The sequence below is a fragment of the Bos indicus x Bos taurus genome, chromosome 7 (assembly GCF_003369695.1).
Source record: "Bos indicus x Bos taurus breed Angus x Brahman F1 hybrid chromosome 7, Bos_hybrid_MaternalHap_v2.0, whole genome shotgun sequence".
In the NCBI taxonomy this organism is placed as follows: domain Eukaryota; kingdom Metazoa; phylum Chordata; class Mammalia; order Artiodactyla; family Bovidae; genus Bos; species Bos indicus x Bos taurus.
In genome coordinates, this window is record NC_040082.1 from 30,606,075 (window position 1) to 30,624,922 (window position 18,848).

Sequence of the window (18,848 nt, forward strand, 5' to 3'; positions counted from 1 at the left end):
CCGCTGAGCCATTGTTGTTCTTTAATTGCCCCACAGTCCCACTCCCCCACCGTTCTGTTTTCTCTCCTCCTTCTTAGCACCTTTTTAGCACCTATTTTTTTTCCTGCAAAAATACAGTTGCCTGATTGCTTTCATAAACATTCCTATTGTCCCCCTTCGATGTTCTGCCAAGAGAAGCTTTGTTCCCGAGTTGTCAAAACTCTTTTCTCTTCTCTCCCGAAGTGGAACCGCTCGGGGTCTTTCCCTTTCATGCCTTGCCAGGCAGCGCTTCCTCCCAGGGGAAGCTGTATCTCTCCCCTCGGGAGAGGCTCCCATCTAGTGTGCCGCCTGCTGCTCTCAGCTTTCCCCATCAGGCAAGACTTCCTCCTGCTGCTTCTGCTGCTGCTGCCCCAGCTGCTGCTGTTGTTGCTGCTCCTGCCCCGGCCTTGAGATGCTTTCAAGTAGCTGCAGAGCGTGCCAGTCGCTGCAGATAGCTTAGGTATGCACATAGCTCCAAGCCGGCACCTTGCCAGCTCCCAGTGGCTCCAGCCAGGCCCAGCTCCCAGACAGGGACAGCAGACAGCTTGGAACAGGGGCACCTGAAAAGGGCAGTTCTTTTTCCTCCCCTTTTCTCCTTTTTTGCATACCTTCCAAGATTTGGATCAGAAAACCTGAACCAGGTGGCGGGGGAGCTCTGACTTTTCCTGTGACCTCAAGAGGGCAAGCTGCAACTGTAACCTCACCTTTGCCTCCAGATGGCATTGTTGCCACATCATCGCTTCCTGGTAAGCCGGTCCTTATCCCATTGTTAAAGGTGTGTCCATCTGCCGGCTGGAGTTGCCAATTGAGTCCGAGCAGATGCATTGCTGCAGGAGAGACAAAGTAATGAAAATATGAATAGATAATTCAGCAATGCAAATGTCAAGGGGGAGGGCCAGGTGCTTTTTCCAAGCGGCTGCCTTTGAAGGAAGCTGCAGTTCAAAAATGGCTTGCCCCAGGCCACAGGGATTAGCTAAATGCAGAAAGCAAGTAGGTCTGGGTGGGCTGGGTTTCCTCCTCCAGTGGAAAGGAAACAGCCTTGCTGATGGTGGGATAGCATCCCTTATGGTTGGGCAGAGGAGAAGGGAGGAAACACAGCCCAGACCTTCCAGAAGTGCCCCTGCAAAGGGGAACATGCCCCTTTGGACTCACTGTGAAGGGTATTCTCTATCCCTCTGGGCCTTTCCTGCTCTCTGGACAGAGTTGTTTATAGACTGCTGGTCCAGGGGCATTGACAAGGATGGTTTTCCTCCAAACTGCTCAAAATCTAAGCCTGTTTCAAATTGAGGCTCCCCAAGTGGGACCAGACTTTTGGTCTGGTTCAGGTGAGACTACACCTGTGTTGAAATACCCATGTAGCCCCCAGTAGCTGCAGTACTCCTTGTTGCTGTTGTTTAGTCACTAAGTCATATCCAGCTCTTTTTCTACCCCACGGACTACAGCCCAGCAGGCTCCTCTGTCCATGGGATGCTCCAGGCAAGAGTACTGGAGCGGATTGCCATTTCCTTTTCCAGGGGATCTTCCTGACCCAGCCATTGAACCCACGTCTCCTGGTTGGCAGTAGTACTGGCCCACGGGAAGAGCCCACCTCCCAGACTATTTCAAACTTTAAAGATAGTTTTCCCTCCCAGCCCTCCTCCTCATCAGTGAGTACCTTTCTGCCTATGGTGGAAAAAGCCAGGGGGTAGCAGTGGAATGGGGTCCTTCTCTAGAAAAAGTACAATGACAATTCCCTGTCTTTCCCTCTAAAATCCTTCCCACTTGCCTCATCCCGACACCTCCCCAGAATACAGAATGAGACAGAGTTCGGAACACTGCCTCTTCTTTGCTAAGCAAACAAGAACGCCTGCAAAACTCTTGCTTCACTCCTAGGCATGCCTCAAGCCTCCAGATACACACTTCTTTCTTGTTGTCCTTGTCGTTCTGTCGGTGCCAACTCCCCACATCCCAGGTCATTGAGCAAACTCAATGCCCACCTACATCTGCTGGTTCTCAGTAAGCTGTTTTTACTGAGCACGAAAGGCAAGTTCACACACCTGCATCCTTTCAAAGTCCGGGTCTAAGAAATGCTTCCTTTGCAAAAACATAAGGAGCTCCCTTCCCTGCATAGTTCTCACCCAGACAATAACCACCCTGTGTCTGTCTGGCATTTTCACCGGACACAGGTTGATGCCGTTGCTATGTTTCCAGCACTGTGGGAGAGAAAGGGCTGTTGACAGCGAAAGGTTCCTAGTATGATGCAGGGATGGGAGAAACAATTAACCACAGGAAACGCAATTAACAATGCTTAGGAAATTGTTCACACAGCAATTAATTCTGCTTGCTTACCACCACCTAAAGTCAGGCTGCATTGTTTTAAGGTTAGAAAACCTATCTTCAAACTTTACAGCTCAGATTGATGGCTGTGGATGAAGGTGGCAAGGTGTCCTTGGGGGCATGTCTGCTTTTTTCTTACACACGCCCCTACCTCATAACCAAGTTTTCTTTCTCTACATTCCTCTGAAGTGCACAGCCCACTGTTGCAACTCTTCGAGATGATTCATGCTAATAAGTGACATTCACTGTACACTTTCCATCTGGGTAACACCTAATTTTCTCCTGCAGTTTATCTATTCTATGTAGGTCACTTACTTGAAGAGACCAGATCCGACTGCCTCAAATAATGACATATTTTCAGCGTACAGAGGTCAGGACATGAGAACTAATTGTGGCAGCTTCAAGATAACGATAGCATCTGATTTGTAATTACCAGGTGAAGGGAGCCAAGGAATTAGCTATTTTTAAATGATTTTTTAAAAAGTTACAATTGGTTATTGGGCCTCGCCTCAAGCCGGCTTGCTGCTACATGGGAGATGCAAGGAGGGCCTCTGTGTTTTAAGCGAGACGCAAACACATATTGCAGGTCTAGCTGGGGCCCAGGCCTTACACGATTTTGCCTTTTCACATTTAGAGAAGGAAGCGGAGGGTTCATCAGTCAAAGAGGATAAACAACCTCCCCAGGTGCCTTCTCAATATGGAAACTCTTGTCAAAACTGCTCCCCTCTTGAGGTTGTTGCTGTTTAGTCGCTCGGTCATGTCTGACTCTTTGAGACCCCATGGACTGTAGCCCTTCAGGCTCTTCTCTGTCCATGGGATTTTCCAGGCAAGAATACTGGAGTGGGTTGCCATTTCCTTCTCCAGGGGATCCTCCCAACCCAGTGATCGAACCTGGGTCCCTGGCATTGGTAGGCAGATTCTTCACCAGTGAGCCACAGGGAAGTCCCTGTTCCCCTCTCCTGGTATTCAAACTTGCCATTTCAAGGTGCAGAACATGTTTCAGTGATCAGCTTTGGAAGATCAGCAAGCAAGCAATACCCCAATCTTACTGGATAAAGAGAAAACATCCAGGGAACAGTGGCCTCTGTTTGCAAAGATGCCTGCCCCCCCCCCACCCCGCTTTTTATCTTGGGTTCTATAGCATCTCTTTATTAAAACAAAAAACGAATTCTGAAAGCAAGAAAACCCCAGGTGGGATGAGAAGGGTTCGGGTTAGAGTATACACGTAACTTCTCAGAGAACTCCCAGAAGTGAAAGGAAAAATAAAGTGAGAAGAAGATTGGAAAAGGACAAGAGCCAAATCGATGGTGCACAGGCTCTGTCCTCCCAGTAGAAGCCATGTAACTCAAGCTGCAAAATGAAACTCAAGTTTGGGCGTATGTTCTGTTGTTGAATTGAACTTTAACTAAAGAAATGAGAACTATATCAGATGTAGAACCACCTCTTGGTTTTTTCTTTGTGGGGGCGGGGTGGGAAAGTTTGAAACAGACTTTTGCTTGCACTTTTTTTTTCCCTTGGTCAGCTATTCCTTCTCTCTTCCTTGAGTAGGAAAATGAGACTCTCTTTCTGGACTATGGGGAAGGACCAAAGTGTCCTTAGGATAAAGACTCAGGGGAGCTGTGAAGTAAATGAGTTTCCTGACTAATGAGAATTCTGTTTCTTATTCTGCTACTGATTGGCTTGATGATGGGGGCTGAGAAATCAGTCTCTCAGTCAGTCTCTCTCTCTTTACCTTTTGTAAAGGTTTCCCTTTACAGGTAGGATAATGGCTGCTTAGGGCCAGAGGGAGGTTCAGCATCTGCCACCCCCTGAAGACTTAGCAGAATGTCTTGAATATAGAAGACACTCCATAAGCGTTCATTACAATTGGTAATGACACATGGGGGCAGATGTGAAGAGCTGGATTGTAGGATACGGTACTCCGATAAATAAAAAATACATAATATGGATGTGTAAAGGATGGAATGAAACAGTGCTGGCAGTAATACGGACAGGTCTGCGAAGAGAAGCATTTTGATGATTAGGATATTAATACCTGCTGCCGGTCCTTGGATCCCTGCTATAGGCAGCCCCGTGGCAGACATTCTACAGATATTATGTCAAGGCTCACTGCTTACATTCGAGGCGGGTGCTATCATCATGCCCATTTCACAGACAAGGAAGCTGTTGACTATTAAGTATGATCACAGGGGGCTTTTGGAATCCCAGGAGGATTACAACATGAGGTGGTTGGCTGCTTCATACTTCACAGTGATTTGGTTACAAATTCTGGTTCGCAACAGGATCTCAGCCAACCTGGTCTCATAACTCATGATTAATCTCCCTATAGTCTATGAAGTGCCATTTTATTGGGCTGGCCAAAAAGTTCATAACATTTTATGGAAAAACTCAAACGAACATTTTGGCTGGCTCAATATATAGTTAGCATCCTTTCCCTGGGGCTGGTTTACAGCTCCTCACCTTGTTGATTTTTACCACACATGCTGTACACCTTTTCCCTCTGCCACATGATCAGCTTGGGTCTGGAGTGAAGACAGCAAGGCCTGGAGCCATGACTGATCAGTGATAGAATACAGAATGAGTGCCGAAGGGAACTGTTACTGTTGCAAGCAATGGAGAATTTAGGGCACTTTGTTACAGCAGCATGCTTGAGCCGATCTTGACTGATACATTTAAGTATAAGGGATGTGAGAAATTGTACATTTATACCTTAGGTGTCTGTGCAGACCTAGAGTTATTTACTTACAGGGTCAGGATCCTTTCTAAAAACCAGCTGGGAAGAGTTAGCACATATTTAGGGCCACCGCATTTTTTTCTCTATGAACAACAAGTAGCTCTTTAAACATTAAGTGATGATATCTCCAATTCTGATCTACTCTCAGAATCAGACTTAGAAAGCCAAGAAGACTCAGGGAAGAAGCCCATTGCTTTTTCATCTAAAGATTTTAGGTGAACACTGGCCTCATTGTTTTCTTCCCAAAGACATCTGGATGCAGTGGGGGTGGTCCCCTCCTCTGCTAGCCACAAATGCTCCAGCAGCTCATCCCAAAAGGTCCTGTTCAGGCCATCTGAGGGTCAAGAGTGAAATGAGTTTGGGAGACCCTTTCCCTAATGTTATTCACCCCCTACCGACAGCCAAAATGCACAATTTATCATGATTTGACAGGCTCCACTCCAGAGAGACCCTGGGATGGAACCAGGGGGCTCCACAGGGCAGGAGGGACAAAAGAGGAAAAGCCTCCAAGTAGAAGTTCATGTAATGAAGGGGCAGCTGGGAAACCAGCCACTAAAAACACAATAGGCAAACAGACTCTGAAAGTGTCTCTGGCTAATTGGAGAAAACTTTCATCAAGTACTAAAAATGCACCAAGGCAGGACCGACAGACCACACACAGACCCCAGATTTCAGCAGGAATAATAAACAGACCTACCTGGAGTGAGGGTACTGTTTTCTCAGTGAACTTGCCTGTGTTTGTGCCAGATACGCTCTGATTGAAATACTCAGGGGGAACCAAAGCAAAGGGAAGGTAGAGGGGCTGGTGGCAGGTAAAAGAATTCTCTAGCAACCGCAAGGGCAGGAGACTGGAGGCCTGGAAAAGTGGCAGCTTGGAATGGGGGTTGTCTGAAATAGTAATTAGGCTATGTGTGGGCCCTGCTGGGTGCCACTTAGAACCTTCCATGCTCACTGGCTGGCAGAGGATCAAGTTGACAAGAGGGCCAATCAATATGTCAGCAACTCTTCCCAGAGAGCTGCTCAGCCCCTGCTTGTCAAAGAGGGCAAACACGGGGGCCACGGGGGTTCTGTGTTTGCCGAGCAGGTCCCCAGGAACCGGGGCTATCTTTAAAGATCAGCTTTGTCGATACATAAATGGAGGAAGAGACTGGGCTTTCCTTTTGAAAATGGAAGCCTTCAGGCCAAGCAGAGCTTAGGGAGGGGGCCAGGGAGTCGAGCTCGCCGGGTCTTGTGGCTCAGCCTGCGAGCAGATTCGCAAGGGCCTTAGAGATGACAGCAGAGCTCCTTTGGAGACCAGGCAGGCTGATGGGGAGGGTCAGGGCTGGGTCTCCCCACCCTGACATCAGCAGATCAAGCCAACAATGCCAGGGCTCCTGTGGGAAATGTACCCAATTTGGAAAGGGCCCCTGTCCAGAGGAGAGAAAGAATCCAGGTGGAATACTCTGATCTCTAGTGCACCAATGCTAACCTGGAACTTGCACAGGCAATCTGCAAAAGCACTTCTGCAAGCAGTAGTGAAAATTAACACATGCAAATGAGCCTGCTCAATGATGATGGTGACAATTAACATTTATTTTGGCATGGAGCCAGGTGTTGGGCTAATTACAGTGTTTGCATTATTTATTCATCATTTATCATTCAGCATATATTTATTGAGTACCTAGAGTGTGTTAGGTATGTATTCCTAGGTGCCAGGAATAAAGCCATTTAACCAGACAAATCCCTTGCTCTCATGGAACTTACATTTTAGTGGGAAACAGAAACTAAACACATAAATGAAAAGTAGGGTCCAGGGCTAGGAAATGCCAGGATATGGGGGATGGGGAATGGAACTTTTTTTTTTTTTTGCTTGTTTAAATATAGCAGGAGACCTGGGTTCGATCCCTGGGTTGGGAAGATTCCCTGGAGCAGGGAAAGGCTACCCACTCCAGTATTCTGGACTGGAGAATTCCATGGACTATACAGTCCATGGGGTCGTAAAGAGTCAGACACGACTGAGAAACTTTCACTTTCACTTAAATATAGTAGTTTAGTAGTAGTTTTAGTCGCTCAGTTGTGTCCGACTCTTTGTGACCCCATGGACTATGGCTTGCCAGGCTCCTCTGTCCATGGGATTCTCCAGGCAAGAATACTAGAGTGGATTGCCATTCCCTTCTCCAGGAGATCTTTACGACCCAGGGATCAAACCCAGGTCTTCTGCATTGGAGGCAGATTCTTTACCATCTGAGCTACAGGGAAGATCCTGTTTAAATATAGACCAATCAAAAATAATGTCTGTAGTGGGGAGGGAGGTGGGAGGGGAGTTTAAGAGGGAGGGGACATATGTATACCTATGGCCAATTCATGTTGATGTATGGCAGAAACCATTATAATACTGTAAAGTAAACGAAAAGGGAGTGTCCTCCAGTAAAAGAAAATAAATGAATAAAAATGACATCTGTGATAGGTAACATTTGAGCCAAGCCTTGAAGGAAGGAAGGAAGAAAGCAAGCAAGCAATTTATGATGACATCTGGGGAAGAACACAGAGAAGGCAATGGCACCCCACTCCAGTACTCTTGCCTGGAAAATCCCATGGATGGAGGAGCCTGGAAGGCTGCAGTCCATGGGGTCGCTAAGAGTCGGACACGACTAAGCAACTTCACTTTCACTTTTCACTTTCATGCATTGGAGAAGGAAATGGCAACCCACTCCAGTGTTCTTGCCTGGAGAATCCCAGGGATGGGGGAGCCTGGTGGGCTGCCGTCTATGGAGTTGCACAGAGTCGGACACGACTGAAGCGACTTAGCAAGGTCTGTGGCCTGCGATTTGTTTTGTAAGTGAATACTGAAATGTCTCTGGTCAATAACACTTGGGTAATTACATCTCTGGTCAATAATGTGGTAAGTGACTAGCCCAAGATCCAGAGCCAGTAAATGGGAAGCCTGAGATTCTGACTGAGACACGTGTACCTGCAGAGTCGACCACCATGCCCTCCAGCCAGTGACTCCCTCCACCAAGTCCTGACTGGAGGCCACTGGGCCCTCTGAGTTTTTTAAATGAACCACGGCTTTGCCAAGACGGAACAAGTCAGGTGGGCTACAGAATCTCTTCCTAAATACTGTCAAGGCTCACTCGGGAACAGATACCTCCTTTTGTAAGTAGTGATTAGTCTTCTATAAATATAAAAAAACCAGTGTGCTATTTAACTTAAAGGAATGGCCATTGTCTGGAGAAAATAAATCTGTGTGGCAACTTCAATTTACAGTCTGACTGCCCAACCATCAATATGTTTGGTGACTTTTTCCAGGGTCGGTTTGCTTATCATCCTTTGGGGACGCGGTAGACGACAGCATGTCTTCCTACTTGAAGGGAGGGGTTGCTGCAACGTATTAATTATCCTTTTGAGGAAGGCTGTTAGTGCCAAAATGACCTTCTGCCTAAAAGAAGAGCTGCAAACAAAACCGTGAGAGAGAACATTCTTGGAAATGCCTAAAGTCTTAAAGGAGTTTTAAACAATTAAATCTTAAAGGAGTTTTTTTTTTTTTTTTTTTAAATCCCTTTCAAACGGCCATGGTGGAGTGATTTCTTTTATTTTCGCCCTACTGTACTGCGATACACTGAACGGAATAAACTTTCAAAGCACTGCAGGGAAGTTACGCCCACAAATCCCTTTACTACTAATGGGATTTGTGCACCTATCTCCCAAGAATGCTCTGAAAACTTACTTGCCTGTGTCCAACTTCCAGCCCGCAGGTTCCAAAGTGGTCGCAAAGTTTACAGCCCAGGAATTACACGGAAGAGAAAAGATGAGCTGTAGATGACCATATCAGAATCCTGGCAGGACCACGGGGAGTGAGAGGGGCTTGGGAGAAATGGACCGGCCTCTATCCCTCTACCTGCACTCTCTCATCCACCGGCCACGGTGCCACAATGGTTCCCCACACACGCTTTGTCTGTGCCTTTCTCATTCTTGTCCCTCGAAAAAGTAGGGAGGATTTCTGGCCCCTCCTGCATGTCTGCCATGAGGACAAGGAGCCAGTTGCATGAGGCAGCCCTGAGACCAGAGAGCAGTATGTTCCGGATGCAAGAAGAATCCACACGGAGGGACCAGCACATTCATCTATTCCTGTGACAGGCTTGGAATGGTACAGCGAGTGGGAAGTGGTATGAGATTAATCAGTTCCTGTGTTTAGAGGAAACAAATGGGGCTCCTTGCCACCTGAGGGTGCACGGGGCTCCCACCTGGTGTCAGTCCCACTCCCGTCGTCCCCATGCGCCCACTGCACTGCAGGTAGCAGCTGTGAACAGTGTGGGTGTGTGGTGTCTGCTGTGCTCCGGGGACCTCTATCAAGGCCCCCCCAGCTCCCAGCATCACTGGGCAGATCGATATGTGAGACAGACACACACGCTCATGGCCACTTTCTGTTTCTCGTGTGGGGACCCCAAGAGAATACACTGGAGGAGAGGTGATGCTGCTGGAGCCTCCCATTGTCCAACGAGCCAGCTCATCCTCGGGCCGATAAAACACACACCCGGAGCCATTCAACACACAGAGCATCATTTCCCACCCCAGACTACTCCGTTCCTGCTGTTATTTTTCCCGGGAAAGAACTAAAATAAAAGCCTTTCTTTCTCCAAGAAAGGACCCATGTGATCAAAATACCTTTAGAGAATGATAATATCGGTAGGTTTTATTCTGCAAATATATCACGGTCTCGGATTTTAAGAGCTTTTGTGATAGCAAAACACATCCCCACAATCCTTACACATACACCTCAATGCATCTTTCTCCCCGCCGCACCCCCTGAAGATTACCATTCAGGGCTGACAATCCGAACAATACTCAGCTCTTTAAGGAACAGCAACCAGCAGTCCTGTTCAAGAGGGTGCTGGTCCCTAAGACCACCAACTACAAGGGAAGGCGATGTGGGCTGCGCGTGGCACGTGGCCACTGGAATCCTAGGAAGCAGACATTATAAATGTTTTAGAGGATGAGATGTCATATCGATCAGGAGATGTGCTGTTTGTGCTGGAACAAAGAGGGGGAACTCTCTTTTGAAAATAGCCTTCTGTAAGCGGGAGTGAGGAGAGGGGTCTGGAAGGTGACAATTAGCGTGGTGGCCCTACTCTGTTCTCTCAACTGCTGCAAATGAGAAGTAGGGTCCAGACTCACTTCCTTCCCTGAGACCCAGGCAGCCCCCAGCCAACTGCTCCCAGTGAGCCTTCTGAGTGAACTCAGAGCCCACAGCCAGGCAGTCTGAGAATGGCAGCCAAGCCAGAGCAGCTTAGCAACAGGGTAAAGAAGGAGCTATCTCCCTCTCCTGAGTCCCTGAGAGATTCAGCCCCATCAGGGTTCAAAGCCCTGCATGGCTACTCATAAGCAGATGACCTTGAACCAATGAATTCACCTCTCTGAGCTTTACATTCCTCAGCTAGAATAAAAGCTAACATTTTTATAAAGTACTGATTCAGTGGCCAGTACTGAGCCACTGAGTATGCATTACCTTACTTACCCTTTACAATAAATCCAGAAGTGGGTTCTGTTATCATTCCCATTTAATAGATGAAAAAATTGAGCCCAAAAGGTGTTGGGAATTTTGCCCACACTAACAGGGCTCAGAATTGGGGAGCTGATTATGGAATCAAGCACATGTTCTCAGCCATTTATATCTCTATGGGGAGAGGGGTGATCAAACCAACCTTGCAGGGTGTAGTCGGTATAAAAGAGGCAGGAACCTGGGGATATCAAACACACAGGAGGCACTCAAGAAATGTGTCTCACTTCCTGTTGGGTCTCAGATCATTTTGTCATGACAACCATGGTGATCGTGGCTACCTTTTATTAAGCCCTTAATGTGTGCCAGGCATAGATTTTATGGAGTGTGTACATTATTCTCCCATTTCACAGATAACAAAATTGAAGCTCAAGGAATTGATATAACATGCAGCTGGTAAGTGGTTGAGGGGTGACTTGAACCTGAGTCCCGTGACACCTATAGCCTGAGTACTGACTGTATCACCCAGCTCACAGCAGGACAACTGTCAACTCAAGTCCAATACCAGTGGAGATGGGGGATGTATATTCATCTAGATAGCCCTCCCCCATTGGCATGAACCCCTTATCAGAGGCAGCCTTGTGGCTTCCTTTTCTGCATCACATTAGGAGGGAAGAGCCACAGTTAAGATGGGCTCAAAGGTCATCTGGTCCAGATCTTTGCTGTACAGATGGTGCCCATGACAGCCAATGACTGGCCGAGCCTGGATTTGAAACTTGGTCTCTTAATTCTTTGTCTGGTGCCCTCTCTGCTGTCTCTTCCATTTCCTTAAAGACAGAGAAGCTGATGGGCAATGAAAGGCCTTAAAAAACAATGAAGGCACTGCAGAGAAGCCATCTTCTCTCACCTAAGATTTTTATTACTATTATCTGCAATGCAGGGCATGAGCAAAAATAGCCTGTTAATAAATTAGTCAACAAACTGGGCTTTATTGTTCTTCCTGATTCTAAATTCATTAGCTAGGGTTTCTATGACGAAGTACTTCTGCTGCAGAAGTTCATTCACACCTGGAATCTAAAATCACTATTTTTCTATTTATTTCTACCTGGTCCAAGGATGCCGTGGTTGATAGAGATGTGATTCCTCCTGCATGTCAACTTGGTAATTTTTCAGGAGTGAGAAATGAGTTGAAGAAATAAGGATGTTGAGCAAATCCTGTATGTAATTCTCATTTCATTTGGTCATTTGTTCAGCAAAGCCAAATTAGGCACATGGGGAGGCTGCCAGTGTTCTTTTCAATTTTTAATTTCTGACATGGTTCACTCAAGGATTTTTTTTCAACTCCAGAATAAAAAAATCTCGTGTTAGCAAATTGGACTTGATCTTTTTCTTAAATGGTTTTAAGTTAAGTGGATTTCACATGCCTAACCTGTAACATTTAAAACTTGATTCTTATGGAAAGAAACATTGAATTTTAAAAGGAGTTAGTTCTTTCCCCCAGAGCCTGATCATAGAGTGGGAAGTGAAAAGTTTCAGAAATATGGTAGTCCTGGTTCTCTGATATGCTTACTATTAACATGGTCAACTTTTTAACTGGGAAAAAAAACTGCTTTAGGAAAAAAGGGATACCTTCTTATTGCAATGCAAACCACCAGTATCCATCAAAAGAGAAGTACATTTTCATCTGCAATAAGATAAATGATACAGCTAGGCTTATTTTGAATTTTTGACAATTTACACGTAAGTTCCACAGATTTCTTTCCTGCTGAAGGTACACGTTGGTTTCAACAGGCAGCAGCATTGTAACCACCAAGGCATTTCTGGCTTATATAAAGCATTGCAATGACAGCAGAATGACATTCTACGCACCCTCCCTCTTCTCTTCAGCTGGTGACCCCTCCCCACCTTGGGTACAGTGAAATGTGGTTCTGCCAAAACAATAAAAGTTTGTTAAACAGAAAACCATGTTATGAACTACAGTGAAATAAAGTGAAAAATTCAGTTCACATGTGGCTACTGGACAGTACAATTCCAGACCACTGTGGCTTACTGGGGTTCTTCTAGGCCGATTTCCTCCTCTTTGCTCCCAGGATATTTTGTGCCCACATCTCTCAGGGCATCTGCAGCTTTATGCGGTAATAACTTATTTGCTGGTCACGCTACCTCCCCTCAAACTCTGAGCCATGAGCACCTTGAGGGGTGAGAGTGAGTCTTTAGCCAGCTCATTTCAATTTGCCTGCAATGGAGGAGACCTGGGTTTGATCCCTGGGTTGGGAAGATCCCCTGGAGAAGGATGGCTGCCCACTCCAGTATTCTTGCCTGGAGACTCCCGTGGACAGAGGAGCCTGGCAGGCTACAGTCCACAGGGTGTCACAGAGTCGGACACGACTGAGCAACTAACATACTTTTCAGTTTGCTGCAGCAGCCTGTATCAGGTTTAGAACACACTAGTGTCCAAAAAACATTTACTGAATAAAAGAATGACTTGACAAGCTGTGTTTAAAAAAATGCAATTAACAGAGGTCTTACAGTGTACCAGGCTAAGAATAATCATGGCGATAGTCATAAACAGTATCTACTGAATCTGGACTTTGTATCAGGCTCTCAATTACTATAGGCATTTCTCATCTGAATATCCTCTTGCCCCTAAAACATCATCTTTGAGGCAGGACTTATTATGTCTGTTTTATAGATGAAGAAACTGAGGCCTAGGGAGATTAAATAACTTAACCTACTCTCACACAGCTACTAAGTGCCAGAGCCATATATTTCTCAATCCCTCACTGGTGGTTCCCTAACCTCAGTCATCATGGACCATGTTCCTGATTTTTTACTAAATCCCATCTCCACTCATCCTATTATTTCCTCACTACATTTTAAAATCACCCTTACCCCCCCTTAAAATTTTAATCCACTTAGCCTCATCCCAAAATAGTATCTGTGAAATAAAAAGCTTGATGTATTAGTTGTAAGGCTTTGTGATAATGAAAATAAACACAGAATTACTGAAATAAAGACGTGTGCCCACACAGTTCACAGTGGTCTGCCTCCTACACTGGGCAAACACCACCCCCTGCTAGACTGCCTCTAACTTAGAACATTCGTCTTTCTATTTCCAAAGACCCACCATTATTTCTGTGTTTTTCTGCCCTCTACAGTAGTCTAAGAGAGGAAAAAAATTAACAACACCAGCAGTAGAAGAAGGGGCTGGAAAGAAGGCTGCTCCTGCCTGTCTTCTCTCATTATTTCTTAGCTGGATAAAAGCAAAACATAATTGAACCACAAGACCTGACCTCCCACACAGTCCCTCCACCTTGAGGCTTGCTCTTTATATCTTCAGTGCCAGAGGACTAAGACGGCTGAAGGCAGGCTGGATCCATGGGGTCAGTCCTTCCTGCTGAGAGCCTCCCCACCATATACCAGGATCATGCCAGGATAGTCTGGAACCTGCTGGAATTCAAGAGTCCTGATCCACACCACCTGCTGCCCACAAACATATCCATAGCCCAGACCACCATGGATGTCTTCCTGGCCATTCCTGTTTCTATTTAACTCACAGATTCACTGGCAATCATTGTGCACCTACTATATCCCAGATACTACAAACCCACCATGCAAATCTCTTTCCTTTTTCTAAGTGTTATTGACGTATAGCTGATGTAGAATGCTGTGTTAATTTCTGCTATATAGCAAAATGCTTCAGTTGTGTGTCTGTATCTTCTTTTTCATATTCTTCTCCATTATGGTTTCTCACAGGATACTGAATACAGTTTCCTATGCTGTAAGTTGTTGTTGTTCAGTCGCTCAGTTGTGTCCAACTCTGAGACCCCATGGATTGTAGCACACCTGCCTTTACCATCTCCTGAAGGGCCTTGCTGCTTAAGCCTCTTGTATATACTAGTTTGCAATGTGATTTTCAATAATAGTCAACACTATTTGGTGGTTGCTGGGTGCTAGACACTTCTAAAAGGTTAAATATTTAGCCATGAAATATTTGATAGATCAAATGTGGTAGAATATCAGTAATTTTCAATGGTCCAACTTAAATATATTAATCATTTACTACAGTAGCTCCAGAGACAGATATTTTTATTATTACTCATTTATATCTGAAGAAACTATAGAAGTGAGAGATTAAGTAACCTGGTCATCCAACCACCAGTAACAGAGCTGGGCTTTGAACTTGGAAACTCTGGCTCAGAACACTTAACCATAATGCATTCTGCCTCTCAGAATAAAAGTGTCAAAACAGAATGCTACTTTCTTTCTGCCTAAAGACTAGAAGCTACACTTCAGGTGCATTGTGGGCAAAATATACTTTTATGGAGACAATGGAACATGTAGTTAGAGCAGCTTAGCAGCCAAAAAGACTTGGCTTCAAGCCCAGGTCTCCCTGGCCCTTAGGTATCTGAGATTCTGGGAGTTTTGTTTAGTCTTTTGACTTATCTGACCCTCAGTTTCCTCATCTGTAAAGTGGGAATCTTCACACTCCCTACCTCCCAGGAGAGATCGTCACATTTAATGAAATACAGCATGTATAACACTGAGCCCAGCTTGACAGAGTTACAAGCTCAATAAACAAGTCATTGTGTGGATTGGCCAGAAATAACACTATTTGGAGAAAAGTATCTTTCAAATTCCAAATCGCTTGATTATAAGCAAATAGTCATCCCTAAATTGGAGATGCCCTGCATTCTGAATGAAAACCTCAGAATCCGAAGTGGAAAAATACTTAGGGGTCATCTTCTCCAGACTCATCTTACAGAAGAGGTGATGGAGCCCAACCGAACAGGGGTTAAACACCTTGGCAGGGAGGCCAGGCGCTGTTCTCGAGGAGCACAGACCCCTGACCTCACTCGCTTCCACCTTGCTGCCTGGATTCTTAAAGTCATCCTTTTGGGGAGACACTTTCAAGTGGGATGTCAGACCTGCTGACCCGACTCACAGATTCCATGCGTGTGTGGTGTCACTGGCAACACGAAGCAGTGCTGGGAGGTGCAGCTGGGGTGGGAAAGGGAGGTGAGGGGGGATTCTAAATGATTTCTATCAACCTTCTCCAAAGCTACCACCAAAACACAGTCCAAGTAAAATCAGCATCTTTTCTATGCAAATGTAACTTCAACACAAGCCCTCCAACCTCCCTCTTTCTACCCAGATTGCTACCTTGAATCCCTTCCTGTGTTAATATTCAGGAGATGCTTCTGTGTAAAAAACATTCAATAGCAATATTTCCTACATTTACTCTGATAGTCACAAATTCAGCCTGCTCACATGGTTAGGTTTGTGCAGTGTGGGAGAGCCCAGTTAACGAACCTCCTCTAATCCTTGACTGTGAGCCTGGTGCTGAGCCAGGCTCAGGAGGGGAGTGGTTACCAAGACGCTGCTGCCCTCCAAAAGCTGCCTGTCCAGGCCAGTGGGTTCAGGCCATGGTGCCCAGACTAGCAGAATCAGCATCCTCTGAGAGCTTGTTAGGAAATGCAAATTACTGGGCCCTACTCCAGACCCATAAATCAGAAACTCAGGCACGGGTGGGGCTCAGGTATCTCTGGATTAACAAGCCCTTTAAGAGATTCTGATGGATGCTCACGTTGGAAAACTACTGGTGCAACAGCAATGAGTAAAGCAGAACCCGAAGGGTGGGAACAAGCTCCCCTTGTCCGTTTCCACAAGGGTGGAGGAGGTGAGAGACCCAGAACCTCCTGCCAGGTGCTTAAGGTCTCCTCCCACATGAGACGAATGTCACAACCAGCTAGGAAGACGCAAGACGGAAAAGAGATGCTCAAGCCAGAGTGGAAAGATGGGAACAATGCCAGAACCAGACCTGAGCCAAAGTGAAACAGAGAAGCAGGGGAAGTTCCTCCCGAGCCTGCCTCCTCTCCTCCCAGGGTCTGCTGTCTGTCTGCTCTGCCTATCTGGGAAGACCAGCTATCAGAGACCCACCAACACCTCCAGATTCAGCAGTGCCACTCGTATGAATGCCTTCCCATCACACTGGAAGCTTCCTGGACTCCCATCCAACTCACTCAGAACTTTGCTTTCCCAACTATCGGCCACTTCAATGCATATGAATTCAATGAATGTCCTCCCCCGCTTATAGCAACTTCACATTTTCTAGTGTTAATAGATGTGTAATCATAAGGGAGCTTAAGCCAAACATATAAACTCTCAGGGTGGAAATTTTAGGCACTGTGCCTAAAATTGGGGAGATATTTTCAGAGAGACAACATTTTAGACAATGGCTGCAAGATGGCACAAAGGGAAGGTTCCCCCCTCTGCTCTCTGGTCAGCCCTGACTGCTGACGTGCAGACTGAGGGCAGGAAGGTCTTGGCGGATCTGAGCTCTGTTTGGCAGAAGGATTGCAGCCCCTTCCTCCCATCAGGCACAGTGCTGTCCAAAGAGATGCACTGAGGTAGTTGTGGCAGGGACTTCTGACAGGAAATATCTGTTGGTGAGCATTCTTGGGGCAATTTCTTTTCTTCTTTAGCCCGGGAGGCTGAACCCATGAGTCTGAGCTTAAAAGCTATGTACTAGCTCAGGACCATTACGGCTTAGCCTGATGTAGCTTCAGCAGAATAGGGCAATTTTTGGAAGGCTGTTAAGACAGTTCATGGAAGTGCAGGAGGACCTGGCCCACTGTCTGTCTCAGCTGGGGTCACAGGTCCTGCCTTGGGCCTGTCACCGTGGCCTTGAAGGAAGATAACACCATGGGCCTGAACTGAAGACAATATGCAGAAGGTGCTGTGTATAGAGACCTGGTCATCAGGTGAAGATGCCACATCTGAGCCAATAAAAATACAGGATGCTAGTTACATTTGAACGTACTAATTTAGGACACACTAATTCTAAAAGCTTTACGTGTTACTTATCTGCAACTCAGATTTCATTGGGGTTCTACAGTGAATCTGGCAGCCTTGTCACCAAAGGAACTTGTGGGAGTCAATCAGGGTTCCTATTTTGTATATACAACAGTTTGGTAAAACCCTTGAAGAGGTACAGAGTTCTTTGTGGAGCAAAGTACTGTCCATACCCAGAGGTGCCCAGACACTGCTTCCGGTTGTGTTGGGACGGCTGTCCACGCAGATGAGAGCCTGTGGCAGGCATTTGCATTCTTCACCAAGTGTAAAAACTGTGGCTGTCTGCTGTGTAAATCTTGTGCACAATACTTTTTATCAACTGTATGGATTCCCAGATGGGACCTGAGGATTTTATCAGAAAATTCATCTAGGATTATTCAGTTCAGTTCAGTTCAGTCACTCAGTCATGTCCAACTCTTTGCGACCCCATTAATTGCAGCACGCCAGGCCTCCCTGTCCATCACCAACTCCTGGAGTTCACTCAAACTCATGTCCATCGAGTCGGTGATGCCATCCAGCCATCTCATCCTCTGTCATCCCCTTCTCCTCCTGCTCCCAATCCCTCCCAGCATCATTGTCTTTTCCAATGAGTCAACTCTCCGCATGAGGTGGCCAAAGTAGTTAGAGGGATGCAAATTATACCTACAACTAACTATTTAGATCACACAGGTCAGAATGGCCATCATTAAAAGGTCTACAAATAAAGTCTGGAGGCAGTGAGCAGAAAACGGAACCTTTCTACACTCTCGGTGGGAATGTAAATTGGTGCAGCCACTATGGAAAGCAGTATGGAGGTTCCTCAGAAAGCTAAAAGGAGTCACCATGTGATCCAGCAATCCCACTCATTGCCATTTATCTGGGGAAAACTTTAATTTGAAAAGATACAGGGAACTGTATGTTCATAGCAGCACTATTGGCCATTAGCCAAGACTTGGAAGCAACCTAAATCCCCATCGACACAGGAATGGACAAAGAAGATGTGATACATTATGAACCATTGAATACTACTCGGCCACAAAGAAGAACAAAAGAACGCCATCTGTGACAACACGGATGGACCTAGAGATTATTATAGTAAATGAAGTAAGTCAGAAAGAGAAAGACAAATGCCACGTGATATCACTTATACGTGGAACCCAAAATATAGCACAAAAGCGCTTATCCGTGAAACAGAACCAGACTTACAGACACAGAGAACAGGATTTGTGGTTGCCAAGCGAGGGGGACAGCCAGGGAGGGATGGATTGGGAGTTTTGGATTAGCAGATACAAGCTAATATATATACGATGGATAAACAACAAGGTCCTACTGTAAAGCACAGGGAACCACATTCAATACCATATAATAAAATTTAATGGAAAAGAAAAACAGAATTCAGCTAGCATCAAATTGATATTTCACTCTTGCCAAAGCTATTCCAAATCCTGAAAGATGATGCTGTGAAAGTGC

General features: G+C 45.9%; 1 protein-coding gene across 15 annotated transcripts in view; it reads right to left on the reverse strand.

The window, feature by feature from the left end:
* The window catches only part of TENM2 (teneurin transmembrane protein 2), a 1,394,962-nt gene that overhangs the window by 247,114 nt on the left and 1,129,000 nt on the right, over positions 1–18,848 (reverse strand). For 12 of the 15 annotated variants that reach the window (XM_027545724.1, XM_027545725.1, XM_027545733.1 and 9 more), the window contains one exon: positions 723–845. The exons of the other annotated variants lie outside the window; for them this stretch is intronic. In XM_027545724.1, coding sequence (XP_027401525.1) covers positions 723–845 — 123 coding nt within the window. The remainder of the gene's footprint in view (positions 1–722; positions 846–18,848) is intronic. 15 annotated transcript variants of the gene reach the window in all.